Genomic DNA, 15,177 nt, shown 5'->3' on the forward strand with positions numbered 1-15,177 from the left:
ACGTGGAATGTATATATGAGACAGTGGATAGTGACTATTTAAAGAAATGTTTTGTATTAGTTTTTATCTCTACTATGTGTTCATTAGCGTAACTGTTTTGTATTCCTGTAAAGCAAGTAGTTTCTGTGATTATTATTAGTTTGTTTGTTCATTATGTTGAGGGAGATGTGTGGTATTTACTTGCGTAGGTACTATGACTATGTACCATGTCATAAGTTCATGCGTTCATCATGTTCCAGAATGTGGACAAGAGAATGTGAGAGATCATTCAGGCTGTGGCAGGGAAAGAGCTGTTGGTGTTGGAGGAGGTGTCTTATAGTACTTAATAAAGAAGAATCACTTCAAGCCTGTAGGAATGTTATTGACTTTCTTACAAATGCACCGTAAGATGAGCAAATTATTAGCCCTGCTTATGAAAAGAGAGGAGCCAAAATTTGTCCACAACAATAAAGATGTGCAGCATACAGTTACACCAGCATTGATATGCTCATACATCCTCATCAGTTCAGGTTACTGCCTAGTAAAGTAACACGGCATAACTTTAGAAGGCTATGTCTGAGCCTGGAGCTAAAAGCTCAGTTAGTGAATGAACAGTGTTTTTGGCGCTCAAAACTGAAAAAGGATTTCATTCTGTACTTTGTTTTCAGTTCTTAGGAGAATTGGTTTTGGTACCAATTTAATTGGCTGGGATATTGTACATGACACTCATGGCATGCATCAAGGTCACGGAGCGTAATGTCATCGGCATTCAGGCTTAACCATGCAACCCAACAGAAATGTTCACTATCCCTCTACTATTTGCCCTGATTAACACTGGTGTACTGAATTAGAAGGGAGCCTGAACAAGGGGTCTGAATTGGGAGGTCAGTTAGGTCTCACTTCATGAAGGAGATCTAGTACTTTGTTTGAAAGACCCGGAATATTTCACTAACAGCCTACTAGAGGTGTTTTGTGTAAATGGTGACTAGTCTGGGAGCCAAATGACTTGGCCAAAATCCCTTTAACTCTTAACCCACTGGATTTCGATGGTGAACTTTCACTGTTTGCTGCAGACATCTGCAGCTGTTTTTCAGTATTTGGGGATGTATATTACTAGGGACACAAAGGGAAATAGAGCATTCTAAGGCACATCCTTTGCACTGGTGAAAGTTACTACTTCCACTGCTAGGAAAGGCCACAATGTATAGAATAATGTATCTGAAGAAATACCTAAGTACCGCCAACCTTTTTTCCTGCCAATAGATGGGGTCCGCCAGTTGTAACCATGGGATGTAAAAAACGCACAAATATTGTTGGGGAATATCTCTAGCTGTGGGTCTGAAACTTTTAAAGGCCAAACTTTTATGGGCACAGGCCCCATCAAACAATATTTTTAAAAAGCTTTTCAAAAACCAAGTAAAATGTTTTTCATTGGCTAGTGATAAAGATTTAGTAACCGAAGTTAGTCCTGGCTGTCCATGATATCTTACAAATTACTTTGGCCACAGGGCTTCCTGGCTGAAACATTAAAAGGCTAATACTAAATAAAGCTTCTACAACTAAGATTCGGCATATATCCTTCATAGAATCGTTTTCCAAAAAGGTCAGACAGCTCATCTTCAGGAATCTGTACTTTCCTGCTCAGTGACCCTAAGCTCCTGCTTACAAACGTTTTTATTTTTTATGGAATTAGATGTTGCCATCAAAGGATCTTTTTTGATTGGGAGGAGAATTTACTCGTGTGGCTCTGCGCTTTGTTAAATGTATAAATATTGCAGAGAGACTTTTGATTGCCAAAACTGCCAGTGGTGAATCTCTTACACAAATGAACTGGCACACGGCAGGGACATTAATAGAATTTTGGACGGTGCCGAACAGTAACGTTAATTCTCCACATTGTCTGAAACATAGGAAAATGCTCCTGTCAAGCGAACAATGATTGTTTAGGAACGGATTGCTTGCAATACATCTCCGGGCAGTTTTAAGAAAGCAGACCTACCAGCTGTTCAAAGCTACAGGAAATGTTTTACCCCATTGCAGATGTCTATTATTGTTTTTCTTTGAAAATCATGCATGTGTCGTGCATCAAACTGTCTGCTGAGAGCAGGCAGCTAACATTCAAACTTTTGACACGGCACGCATATAATGGAAGGCCAGTTCTGCCATACTGCCCCCTCCCGGACATAATGAAAAAACAATTGTATGGCAATAATTAAATTTCTTTTGATATTGTTGGATGGTAGCATACTTATTAGTTCAACCTTCCTGAAGGTCTGTTTTAACACAACGAACCCATTTTTATAACCTGCACGTATTTTGCAAATGTTTTATCCTGTTGTTTAATTGTATGCAAAACATTTATGATTTAAATCAACCAAAAATAAATTTATACCACTGAAATTGTTTGCTAAGCTGTACAAAACCGTTTATGAAGGGTGGATAGCTCTTCTGCCTGTGCAGAGGTAGTTCTGGGCTGCCCAATGGTATTGAATTACTCTCAGGAACGATGTATGTTACAGAGAATGTTTATTGTTTCTGTGCACTGTTTTATTGGAAAATTATAACAATGATATTTAAAAAAAGGTAGAAAAGCCCATTTTTAGATTTTGTGCGGTTTAGTGGTTCCTGTCTCTTAAAACGTCAATGGGGTAGCACCTGGAATGACTAGTGCCGCTCTATTTTGGCTCGACTTTCCCCAAGGAGTCAGAGCCAATCATTCTGCTTGAGACGGGCTCGAGTCTTGCTTGGCTTGTCCACCCCTACTGAAGTCTCGTACTGTAGTTTGTTTGTAGTACTGTACATGCGCTACTACTCATCAAGGTTTATGTCCACTGTCGGTGCGGAACCCACAAGCAAACAGTTTACAAGGGCTCATGAACTGTGAAAATAAATAAGAATTTTAGACCTGCTTAAAAGTATTGGTGTTTTTACATTGTTAATTGACTTTGTTGCTAATGTAAAGTTTATGCGATTGCTTGTAACCAAATAAACTATACTGATTGTTAACGATAAAAATAAGAATAAAAAAATAAGGATAATAATATAGACAAAGTGGGCTCTAAGAATGAAAAACATTGAACATTCTATAAACAGCACTTCAAGTGACTTGCCAGATACTAATCGCAGATGCTAGATTCAGCTAAAGTGTAAGCATGTGCATGTTTTCGTCCAGGCCATTTTGTATGAGGAAAAATACGTTCCTTACTAAAAAGCTCAACATACTAAAGAAAAAGATCGCTTTCATTCACATTCACATGATGCTATGTTCTGTAGGTTCAGTGCGTCCGTTAACTTGCAAGGGCCGTTTTGGGTACTTCAGTATTTCATGCTTCCTTAGTTGCAACTAGTGCACCTTGGAGTCAAGTCTTCTCGTGCAGGCGTTGTCTCACAACTCAGATCCCATTCTGCTGCAATCCGATCCCCATTAAAAGCCATTTAAACGAAATATTTTGAATTAATGAGATACACGTCGTTCTCAGTTCTCATAATTGAAATCAGGTATATAATTAACCACTTCGTACTAGGTATAGTAAATACTGATGAACATGAGTGTTTTATTGTGCAACGAAAATTGAAATTGTGAAAAATATGTAATCTCAATGAAACAATTTTGGCCTCCAGACACATTTAGACTAAACACATAGAGCCCACCGACGTGTAAGTGACACAGTTTAACTGTATTTTACTCAAAACATTGTGCACTGTCTTATTATAATTTTCACATGTCTAAAAATAAAAATTGGACATATTTGACAAAAAGTACATGCAGCTATTGCGAAAGATTTGTTTGGAATATTGTCAAAGTTATATTATAATAGTTTCAATAATTTGATTGAGTAAATCTTTTTCAAATCTGGAAGCCTCCCTTCTAAGGAAAACCTCTGTGCTCAATGCAGTCTTGTAAACTCTGGCGTGTCAGCAGATACAGGTTCAAAGACGTCATCTTCAGTGCCTTCTTCTATTGGATTCATCTTTGTTGATGTCATTAGGTAGGGGGAGTGACCTGCCAAAATTTCCAAAAAGAAAAATAAGTAAAAACCTATGCACTGAAGACTTTGTACTGATTGCGAATTTGACACTTTGTAATGGATTGTACAATTTTATTATTGTACATGTGGAGGAGGTATTAAAAATACTTTCCAGCTTCTGCAATAGCAACAATTGTCAAACACACCAATGCATATGACCATGAAAGTGATGGCACAGGACAGGAACTGAAAAGCAAGGTAAGGGCAATGATGCAAAATCAGCACAGTGCAACATGGCACTGCAAGAATGCTGAGCTAGCACAAAACTGCAGTACGTTTTGTGTAAAAAAATAAAAATATGATGACGTACAAGAAACCCACAAAGAGGAATGATTATGAAATTAAGCAGCAGCTCCCTGCGATGCACACTGCCACACACACACTGTAGAGAGAAAAACACAACAGCATTGGCAAGAGAAGGGGGCCTTGTTTAGAGAGCAGGAAAAGGAAGCCCAAAGAGACCCATCACGAGCTTCAGATTCATATCCCAACAGTGGAATAATGCTGTAAGGACTTTTTCAGTTTCTGTGATGGCTGCTAGCCAATCTCCGGAGGGTAAGAGCTGCAGGCAAACCTAACTGAGCCATCGTTTGTCTAAGGAATGGGTGGCACAGTGTGCGATTCTAAACAAATACTGAAAGCAGGCAACATCTGTGCATTTTAGTCATTAGGAAGCTGCAATTACAACTAGAATATGGTGGTGCAACAGGAGCAGGGATATGGTATTAGTAGCAGGACAAGTTGGTACACCAGATGCAACCCCCAGTACCCTGTTTACAAGTTGCCTCTTCTCCTTAGAAAAGTTTGGAGCATATTTGAAATGCTGTGACATGCCCATTATATCCAACAAAGTGGATATATTCAAGCCAAAGCAGCATCGAAGTCGTATTGTCTGGATCTGGTATACTACAATTCAAATTCAAGAAAAGATAGTGTTTAGTGGGATATGGGCATAAAGGCCAATTTGTAGGCACACTGAGGCCCAGATTTAAGCTAAAGTGGCACAGCATGGTGCTGCACCAAAAATAGCAGCGCTGCTCCACTTTTGAAACGCAGGGATGCGCCGTATTTACTAGAATACGGCACACCCCTGTGTTTCCCACGCACCAGCGCTAAATTTGCTGCTGTGCGCCAACGCAGCAACCCTTGCACCATAGTGCAAGGATGGCTGTGTTGAAGGGGAGATTGTTTTTGTGTAGGAAGGAACACATTACTGCACAAAAACAATCTTTAATGGCGATTTGCTCTTTCTATGTGTGCTGCATACTGCGGCACACATAGAAAGACCAAACAACGAGGAGAAATGAAAACATTTCTCCTTGTTGCACCCATGCTAATGCCACCTCTGGGGTGGTGTTAGATTTTGGCACTGCCTTAGGTTTGCAAAAACTCATAAACCTGAGGCAGCGTCAAAATGCAATGGGTGTTGCTGTGACGCACCCACAGCAACACCCATTGCACGCCCCTTCCACGCAAAGTGCTGCGTGTGAAGAGGCTGTATTTAGAAGGTGGCTTAATACCACCTTGTAAATACGGCGCAGTGCATTGTGCCAACGGAGCAGCACAAATAGTGATGCTCCGGTGGTGTTTTTGTTTGTGTATGTTGTGTTGGATGCATCTACAGTAAACACATAGTTTTAAATATGCGAATTCTCAGCACGTGAACCTTTGGGTTAGGGTGATGGAAGGGTTAGTGAAGTTCTAATCCTCGGAGATTATATCTTGCTTGGCATAGACTGACCTACTACTCTCCTCTTCAACTACCTCTCGTGACTATTTCACTATGCCCATATCTCCTCTTGGTGTATTTTATCTATGGTATTACACTCTCCTTAACAATCCTCGCTTTGCTATACACAATACACACACATATATAGCCACTTAAAACAGACAGCCTGTCACGCCTTCAAACAGACGCTCCGCATGTATCATCTAGCCCTCCCCAATACATTGTCTTCCTCTCTGTCCTCAAAAACATTTTTCTGGAGTGCCCCACTGGCAGGCACCTTCATTCCTCTTCTAGCTTAACTCATTTGCCACATTCCAAAGTCACCAGAGCGACATATCACTCTAAAGCTCCAACTTCTCCTTGACAAAATACAAATAGCAAACCTGAAGTAGTAAAAAAGTACACAAATAAGAACAATGCACTTATTAGAAGTGTCAAAAGACAGCTTTGAAAAACACAGAAAATACACATAGGGTTTTGGGTCAGTCACCTTCAGTTGCTTCTTCTGGTCAGACCCTTTTAGCCGTTGTTTGGTGAATGTGCCAGTAATAAGTTGGGCCCACCCACAGGAGTATTTCCTGTTTACCAGGCTCCTGCCACTTTCTTGGTGAATCAGATGTATACGTTCACCTAAGGCGTGATTTTCTTAGAAAGAGAGGGATGATAAAGCCTCTGAGAATAGTGTAGGCAGACATTTTTATAGAGAGATGGTAGGTGATCTTAAAATGAGAGCTGATGGCTAGTTTAGAATTAAAGCAGTGACAAATCACTTCCTGATACGGTTTTTCTTTCATAAATTTGACCAGTGTTGGAAACCTACAAGATTCCTCAAGCAGAACCATATGAATTGCTTCAATTTTGTTGGTTCATTTTTAAAACAAAATAACAAATATTTAAGATCTTATAGTTTTGAGGAAGTCGACATTATGACTCTAAAATTCTACTCTTGATTTTGTGAAACAGACATCCTTCGAACCCTCCTTCGTGCCTTGCTGATTGGGTAGAGACACAAAAGAAGTACTGTGGTTGATATATATTATGGAATAAAATCGTTCTTTTTAGATACTTGCGTGGCCAATCCGCAATGGGCTTTTTATATTGTTCAGGAATTTATCTTTTTCCGTTAGATGCCTTACACTACATGCTTTACAGACATGCAAGGTTGCCACATTTCCTGCCAGGAGTGGTGGAGGTGCTGAGGAGACTGATTGTTGGGAGGCAGGGCATCTATGGCCAGGTTGTGACTTGGTATAGAATGTACATGGCTTCAAATAGTTTATGGAAATGGAAAACTTCAGAGAGATTTTGACCAATTAGTACTGTTCCTCCAGGAAACCTGGTTGTTGGAGTGCCCAACTTTTTCCTCTATCACTGTTGAAGCATCTAGCTGCCTGGGCTTTTGATACTGGACTACTCCCAATTGAGCAAGGAGATTTTTGACCAAAGCACTCAACTATGGACCACTGTTTAAAGCTGTGTTGAGACGCAAGGAGGTCAATGGAGCTGGTAGATGACCTTTGCTGCAGCTTCGTTGACTTCTGAGTGCCGAGCGGCATTCAACAAGGTGGGCTCAGGTACGCTTTGGTGAAAACTCCACCAGTGGAATATATCTGGGGCCCTATTAGGTCTTCTGATGAAGCTTAATAGCTATAATTGGGTTCAGGACAACCTGAACAGGTTCAGTAGACTGTCGGGAAAATCCTGGTAGAGAATGCCTTACGCCAGGGGTGTGTTTCAGCACCCATGCTGTTTAGTCTGTTCATTGCAGAACTACTCCAGATGTTACGTGCCACTCACAGTTTTTCACCAAAGATTGGGGGCAGGCATATCAGCTGCCTTATGCATGTGGATGATCTGGTGATGATGGATCTCACACCTACTGGTCTCAAACAAAAATTGAATGCACTTAACTGTTACAGTCTTGAAAATAAACGAACAATCAATGTTGACATGGCAAAAACATAGTTTTTTGCAAAAAGGAAAAGGAAATCTACTTGGTGTTTAGAGAACGTGAGGCTGGAGCAGGTCCAAGAGTTTAAGTATTTTTGTATGATCTTTTGAGATGATCTGAGTTGGGATAACAACATGGTGTCCCAGAGACTTGTATAATCAACAGAAGTGAATGGCTTGAAAATGTTTGATCGTAGACCTGGCAGCTATACCTTTGAGCCATTAAGTAACAGGGCAAACTTATCTCACAGGCGCTATATGGAGGGGAGGTGTTGGCAATGGATAGAAGAGTCTCATGGGAAGGTTTGGAAGGTAGCTCCTTCAAATTGCTTCTTGATCTACCTAAAAATGCGATGACCCAAGCTGTAAGGAGGTAGTTGAGAACTGTAGCCTGGAGTGCTCTGACAGATGCAAGAGCCTTGCACTTTTATTTTTTGATTAAAAATGAAGTCTCTGGTGATAAGCAATCAGAGCTAATATTACCTGAGGTAATGCCAATCTTCCCCAGTAAGAAGAACCCTGTGACAGCAATGTTTAAGTGCCTGGGAGCCCCTGACAATATGCCTTGAGGTAGGCGAAGCAATACAAATTAGTCAAATAAAGTGTACTCTCAAGTGATGTGCTGTGGAAACTAGCCAGACGGAGGACCTTCAGTAGCTTAAGAACAAGAGCTCAGTAATCCCCTTCCTCATTTCCCATGAGAGTATGGACCTTTCCCCATACTTCTAAAATTCCAGATGAGTTTCTGTGCAACAAAATCCTACAGCTCGGGGTTGGAATCAACCCTGGATGGAGAATGCCATGGCTAAAAATAAAAGTAGCCAAGAACCATGGTCAGTGCTCTTGTAGGAGGGGTGGAAAGTACTCAGTGAGCCACCAATAATGGATGTGTATCCTTTCCTAAGGCAAGAAAGAAGATTCGCTGACCTGTTTTTAAAAACATATGGAACATGGTTGAGACAAATGGGCCTAAACTTGATATGCAGCCTCAGGATGTAGCCATTGCCATTGGTCAATACCTGCACAAAAGCACAACATCCTTTGCTAGGCTCTCTACCGCTTAGTGTTTTAGACCGAGGTTAGTACTCCCCTGAGGTCCGTAGTGATGTGTTTCTAGTAGGTAGGCTGATGTTGATCACATTAGGAGGATTCCCTGATTAGGACACTGGAAATATGGCATTGCTATGGAGGTTGACTGAACAGTACCCATGGGATTGTGATAATTTGGCCTTATACACTGCACTTTATAATGTTTTAGTTGGCAAAATGAGCTGCATGCCGCTGGTCAATCAATTACATTTTTAAATGTTTTAATTTGTGTGTGATGATGGGCTGACCCTTCTACTGAGTTTTAGTGAGAATAAATTTGACATTTTGTACTGTTTTGTACTCATTATAGACCAATGACATGCGTTGGTGGAACTGACTTAAGTGCTATGTGTTGTTGATCTTATGATATTTGTAATTTGTTATGTCAGTGAATTAGGTAATGTGCAATATTTATGTAAGACTTTATTTCTTGGAAATAAAGATTCTTGACTTGAGTGGAGTGCCATCACTGCACTGTCACAAATCTTAGCTAAATATGATCCCTACTTCCTGTCATGTGCTAAATCTAGCCCCAATAATTCACAGCTATAACGATTGGGAAATTTACAGGAAATTGTGGGTCAGATTCACTGAGGTGATTTACCCTTCTTGAGTGGTTTTCACTTTTGAGCGAGTTTGCTGCTTTTGGCTGTTCACAGGGTCTGGGTGTGGGTAACTACTAATACATGCTTTATAAAATTACTTTAATGTGGGTAGCCCTTTTATGGTATGTAACCCTAATAAAATCTATGACTTCTGTTCAAAGACTGTTTTAGGCTGAAATGTGACATTAGAGATCTCACTCAAGTCACTTCTCTGTCTGCAAGCCTTTTTAGAGTCAGTTCTCTCTTGCAGTATTTGCAGACAGGATGTTCCTAAAAACAGATACTGTGTGTATCAAACAGTTTGCTCTACAGTGCATCAACAGAATCAGGTGCTAACCAGCCCACTCAGGATAAAAGCATTACCTCAAAAAAGGTCTCAGAGTCCACTCAAGATGTCTTTTAACAATGGGCTGCAAGAGAAACACAGAGGAAAGACAACTGACCAGAGAAATGCAATTATTTAAATAAGAGGAAGTTCCCTCATAAGAGGACCCCATCAAGGAGTATGAGTGGTAAGTGGGGACAAGTGAAAAAATTACCAAATGAAGAGACAAATACCAGGAGTACAAGGGGATCACAACTACACAATTGGTAATGTGCTAGGTGACCATGTCACCCAGAGAAATGTGAGTGAATGGTGCAATGGGAGGACAAATGAGTGACTAATAGGAACATGGACGAGGCACAGTTCAGCAGTTGGCAGTGCCAACCTTTTAGCTTTTTTCAGCTTAGTCACATGAATGGAAGATATGAAAAATAGCGGTGCAAAAGAGGATTCACTGAACTTACAAGGTAGAGTGTGTGTCTGATCCTCATAGAAGGCCTGATGGTTCCGCTTGTCAAGGGGGAGCCATTTTCAAGGCACTTCCAGTCCTGGGGTTTCGGGTGGACGCACTAGATAATACGGGGCAGACAGCTAAGATCTGTGGATGTTCTCCATCACAAGCTTCCTATCCTGCGATGCAGATGACATTGTTATGGCTACAGGACAGAAAGAACAATGTATTCCCACTGCTAGGGAAGTAAGTGCTTTTCCCAAAGTAAACCACTACATTAATGCCACTATCTAGGGAAAGAAGCTGTTTAAAAACTCAATAGTGAAAGTGCTCCCATTTTCTTTTATAGTACATTAAAGATGCCCATAAGTAAAAAGGGACGGGACAATGATATCAATTTTGTTGGGCGACTTGCTGTTACAAAGAGCCATGTGAAACTGATTTACTTCATGTTGTGCCCTTTGCCTGCTGTACTCACTTCTTTATCTTAGTGTTTTATAAAATACGGCCACTTACTGCTGTTTATGTCTAGGACTGAGGTAGGTGAATATTTACATTTATTTATTACGAAAATGCATACAGCTAGTCACCTTGTGACACAGAACTACACTAGTCGCTTATCTGTGGCCTATTTTTTTTTAATACGTTGTGTTATTTTTAAATCTATGTATCTTTTTGTATAGGTACAGAACTCTGTCATCCTATGTTGAGGTCACGCTCTAAAAATACTGTTACACTTACATAAAGGGAAAAACCAAAGTTGAAGAATGAGCTATCCAGCCCAATTAAACCACATTATTTCAGCATTACCCTTATCTGAAAGTACAGAGTGAACTGCAAAATACAATGAATTCTATTATATAGATGCTGCAGCAGCAAACCGGCCAGTGTGGCATGTTAAAATTGTGTTTCTGCAGGCTACTGATTCCTTTTATAAAGATATTGACCAATTTTACCAAATTAGAAGTATTGGAAAACATTGAAAAAGAAATCCCAGGTTTTGGGTCAGGTGAGCACCTTATCCAATTTCTGTCCTGGCTTTTGCTTAAATTCTATATATTTAATGTATTTTAGAGACTCAAAGCTCTGGCTTGGAGTTCAAATACCTCAAATGGCTGAATAAGTTTGTAGACTTTGACGAAAATGGTTTTGCACCAATGTAAAAGTTCATACTACCTGTAATAACAGAACAGGTGCTTAAGTCAAATGGCATCTATAACAACAGGAAGGGATGGCTTGCATGTAGACCAGTGCCATTACTAGCCTACAGAATAGCTCCTGCATGCAATTTAGATTATGTAGGTACCTTTTAAAGTGTGAGGTTTATATTCAAAGAGGAGGAAATGACCCCTGAGCATAGGACAATAGGAGGATGTCATGCCAGCAGGACAATCTGAAGGAAGGAAGAGCAGGGTTCTGCCTGTTTACTCACAGGACGTTACAACCATGTGGCAGTAGGTACTGTAGGAACACTACAGTCATAGATCTGTCAGTAACCCTTTCCAGTCTTATGAAGGCATCTCAGTGGTGTATTATCTCACTGTAGTTGATGATGTTCAATGTAAAGCCTGGGTCATATAAACCACACAACGTCTCCAGAAAGGGCCTCTTTATGATGTACTTCCATTTGTGCTCTGGAGAAAGTTCATTACTTAGGTTTGGTGCAGCATCTTCCCCTTTTGTTTCACATATTAAATTTATTCCCAGAACAGAACATCATAACTGTAGGCAATAGTCCAGATGCAGCTTGCAGTCTGTACGCTAGATTTAGCCTCCAGAATTGCACATATTGCTTCCGGTGAGGCCTCCAGAACAGGAGACAACCCCAGGTGTACACCAATGAGCTATTGTCGCTATTTCAGATGTAGCCTCCAGAACGGTGCATGTAGACCAAAAATTACTGAGCAAACAGACAAATCTGAACATGCACTAAGGATTAATGAGTGATTAAATCAAGATTTCTAAGTAAAGTGCAAATCTGGGCAGACATTTATGATTGCTGAATGTTTGTGCAAGCATCAATTCACACTGATTATTACTAAGGGATGATGCCAAACCTAAATATTCCCTAAGGATTAACGAGGGATGGTACCAGTGTAACCATTCAGCCAAGACCTCTAAGTGATGGTGCAAATTTAGCTCAAAACTCATGAGACCTTAGTGCAAATGTACCCATGCAACATTCAAGAATAATGATTAGTGATGGAAAAATGATGCAAATCTGATGGTGGTGGTCATGCAGGTGACAGCAACACGGACACAGGGTAGGAATCCCAGCAAACTCAACTACAGAACGAGGACTTCTTCTGGGGATGAGCGACCCAATAGTGGCAAATATTAGTAGCAATGACCAATATATGTGCACCTTTTCGTAAAAGCAACAGGGAGGCTGGGACACTGGGAGCGGATACATGATTGGATGAACAAAAGCTGATGGCACTTGATGTGCAAGATTTGAAAATCAACCTGATGGATGCTGTCTAAGGTACGGAGAAGAGCAAAGGGGGGGTGGGGGGGGGGTTCTGTTGTCATGTTGCTGGAGAACCACACATTTAAATAAAGATTTTAATAAAAAAAATATGCAAATGTGAAAACACACTAATGATTACTGAGTGAGGGGGGCAAGTTTAAACTTGCACTGTAGATAATGCTTGCATTACCTTAACAGCATTACTTTTTGGCATTTTGTAGTCACCATCGATGTAATGTTTGCATTGTCATAGTGGTGCTACTTTTGTATTGTAGGTTTTCTTGGCAGAATGGTGGTCACCGATAGTGCAATATTTACACTGTTATAATGCTGATAATTTGTGCCATTATTGCAACATTATCACTGTTGATGTCTGAGGCCTCAGCCTGAAAGATCTGTGCAACATGTGCGCACTCACCCAGTCATCTAGCCATTTATGATTTGCTTATTCTACTATTCACTCATGCACTCATACATTTATCAGTCCAACCATTGGCTCATTCTCACAGCCATCCAGTCAAACATCCTTACAACCACATAAACAGGTGCGTCAATCAATGAGAGGTCAGCGCTAATGGCTTTGCCAATGGTTACTGCTTCTGAAGTGGATTGAAGGGTATATGTATCAGAGTAGGTGCCGTAGAGTAAAAGGAGAAAGGAGAAGGGAAGGCTACAAAGGTGAGCTTATTTACCACTACTCATTCCTTTTCTGCCATTATGCAGCCAGTTTTCATTAGGGGACAAATGGATATTTACAGGTACTTGCTAACCCTCACACAGGTTGTATGATGGAACCATGCATGCGGCAACCACGCATGCCTGAACAACGCGGTCGGAACAACAACCGCGTTGTTTTCACGCATGCCTTTACAGCGATTTGTAGGCATGTGTGGAAACGGCATGCATGGTTGTCACATGCCACTCCCCCACCCTAAAAACAGTAGTACCCTGATCCCCCACCTTTAAAAACTACCCGATACCCCCACCCACCCTAAGCCCTAAAACCAATCCCCAAAACAAAGTAAACCCCACCCTAAAAACCATAGTACAGAACCCCCCACTCCCGCCCCTTAAAAAAATAATAATAACCTAACCAACCCAACCCCTTCACCCTCCGCCCCACCCCTAAAAACTACCTTAACCCTGCCCTAGCCCCACTTACCTGATCGCGTCCTCTCCCGATGGATCTTCCTTTTTTTCTGCCTTAACCACGCATGTGCGTTGTTCAGCACATGCGTGGTTAAGGCAGAGAAAAAGGCTTGCGTTTTTGAACAAGGCAGGCATGGTTCTGGACACGTTGTTCCTGAACTTTCCCCCTCACGCAAAGTACACTTTTTAATTAAAATGCTAATAGAGTAAGTAGCACTTTACAACTAGTACTTTGTGGGAAAGTGAGATCAGTCACCGTTAGGAGGTGCTGTAAACAAACAGTGTCACTAAGTTAAAAAAACGTGATGGGTGTAGTATCAGACTTCATCTCAGTCACTGGTAATTTACTCTGGGCCGCATGATTTTGTGCCCACAATTGTTACAGGTACATTTGATTTTACACTCATGAAAAGTATTTTCCTTGGGAGGTTAACTACTTTTTGTGCACGATATTTGTACCCAGGTTTTGTTAAGAAGTGATGCACATCAACTTCTGCTACTTTAAATAAGGTAAGGACTCTTGCCTATTCTGACGATTTATTATATTTGGTACACATTTGTTGAAAATGTAATCGTGGACGCAACTATAAATTATGCAAAGGATGGTAGTGCTATACTGATTTTCAGGATCCTTCTACATGTAAATAAGGCTCTGAATTTAACCTCAAGAGTCGTTTTTCCTGTGATATTAGAATATGAATTACCTACTACATTTGTAACATTCCATTTTGAAATCAAAATATTTCAAACTGCAAAATATATGTGGCACAAGAATTATGAAGGTGTGGCATTTGCTATAAACATTGTACAATGCCCAAAATAATTCTAATTGACTACGAGCATTTTTTTTTTTTTTTTTTTAATGTGGTTCACAACCATTATGATCCATTTTCCCATGCAGGTACAGTGTTATTTTTGGCTCAAAATCTGCACTTCCACTTAACAAGAGAGATATAAAACAAAGCTGTTTTTATCTATTTTGTCCATCTTGTACTTTTTTCGAAAGCGCAATATTTTTCTGCTTCTTCTGTGCATTATTTGAAAGCACCAATTAGATTTGTACGAGGCCATCAAAGAATGCAAGAGCGTCTTTGTTAACCTTCCATAGTTTTTTCTTGGTCTCTAAGAAATCATAATCCTTTAAAGCTAATTTCAGTATTTGCTACATTACTAGGGTACACTTTAGCCCTTCTATTGCATTTATTCATAATTCCAAAAGTGTGTAAGGGTCTTGTATCTTCTGCGAACAGTGTTTTCTAGCTTGGTCTAGAGACAGACCAAATGAAATTCAGAAACAGAAGAAAGACTAATAAAGTGGGTAAGTTGTACAAGTGGTTTCAGGCGGTGGGCAGCTGCATGGATATGTAGGTATCGGGAGTTATTTTTTCAACATCAGACTTTG

The 15,177-nt window shown here is 40.4% G+C and overlaps 1 protein-coding gene across 2 annotated transcripts in view; it reads right to left on the minus strand.

The window, feature by feature from the left end:
* Positions 1-3,513: 3,513 nt before the first annotated feature.
* The window catches only part of POPDC1 (popeye domain cAMP effector 1), a 274,307-nt gene continuing 262,643 nt past the window's right edge, over positions 3,514-15,177 (minus strand). The window contains exon 8 of one of the 2 annotated variants that reach the window (XM_069235416.1): positions 3,514-3,982. In XM_069235416.1, the coding sequence (XP_069091517.1) occupies positions 3,867-3,982 (116 nt within the window). In that variant the 3' untranslated portion in view covers positions 3,514-3,866. The remainder of the gene's footprint in view (positions 3,983-15,177) is intronic. The other variant, XM_069235417.1, reaches the window with a different exon arrangement.

Source organism: Pleurodeles waltl, chromosome 5, assembly GCF_031143425.1.
Source record: "Pleurodeles waltl isolate 20211129_DDA chromosome 5, aPleWal1.hap1.20221129, whole genome shotgun sequence".
Classification (NCBI taxonomy): Eukaryota; Metazoa; Chordata; class Amphibia; order Caudata; family Salamandridae; genus Pleurodeles; species Pleurodeles waltl.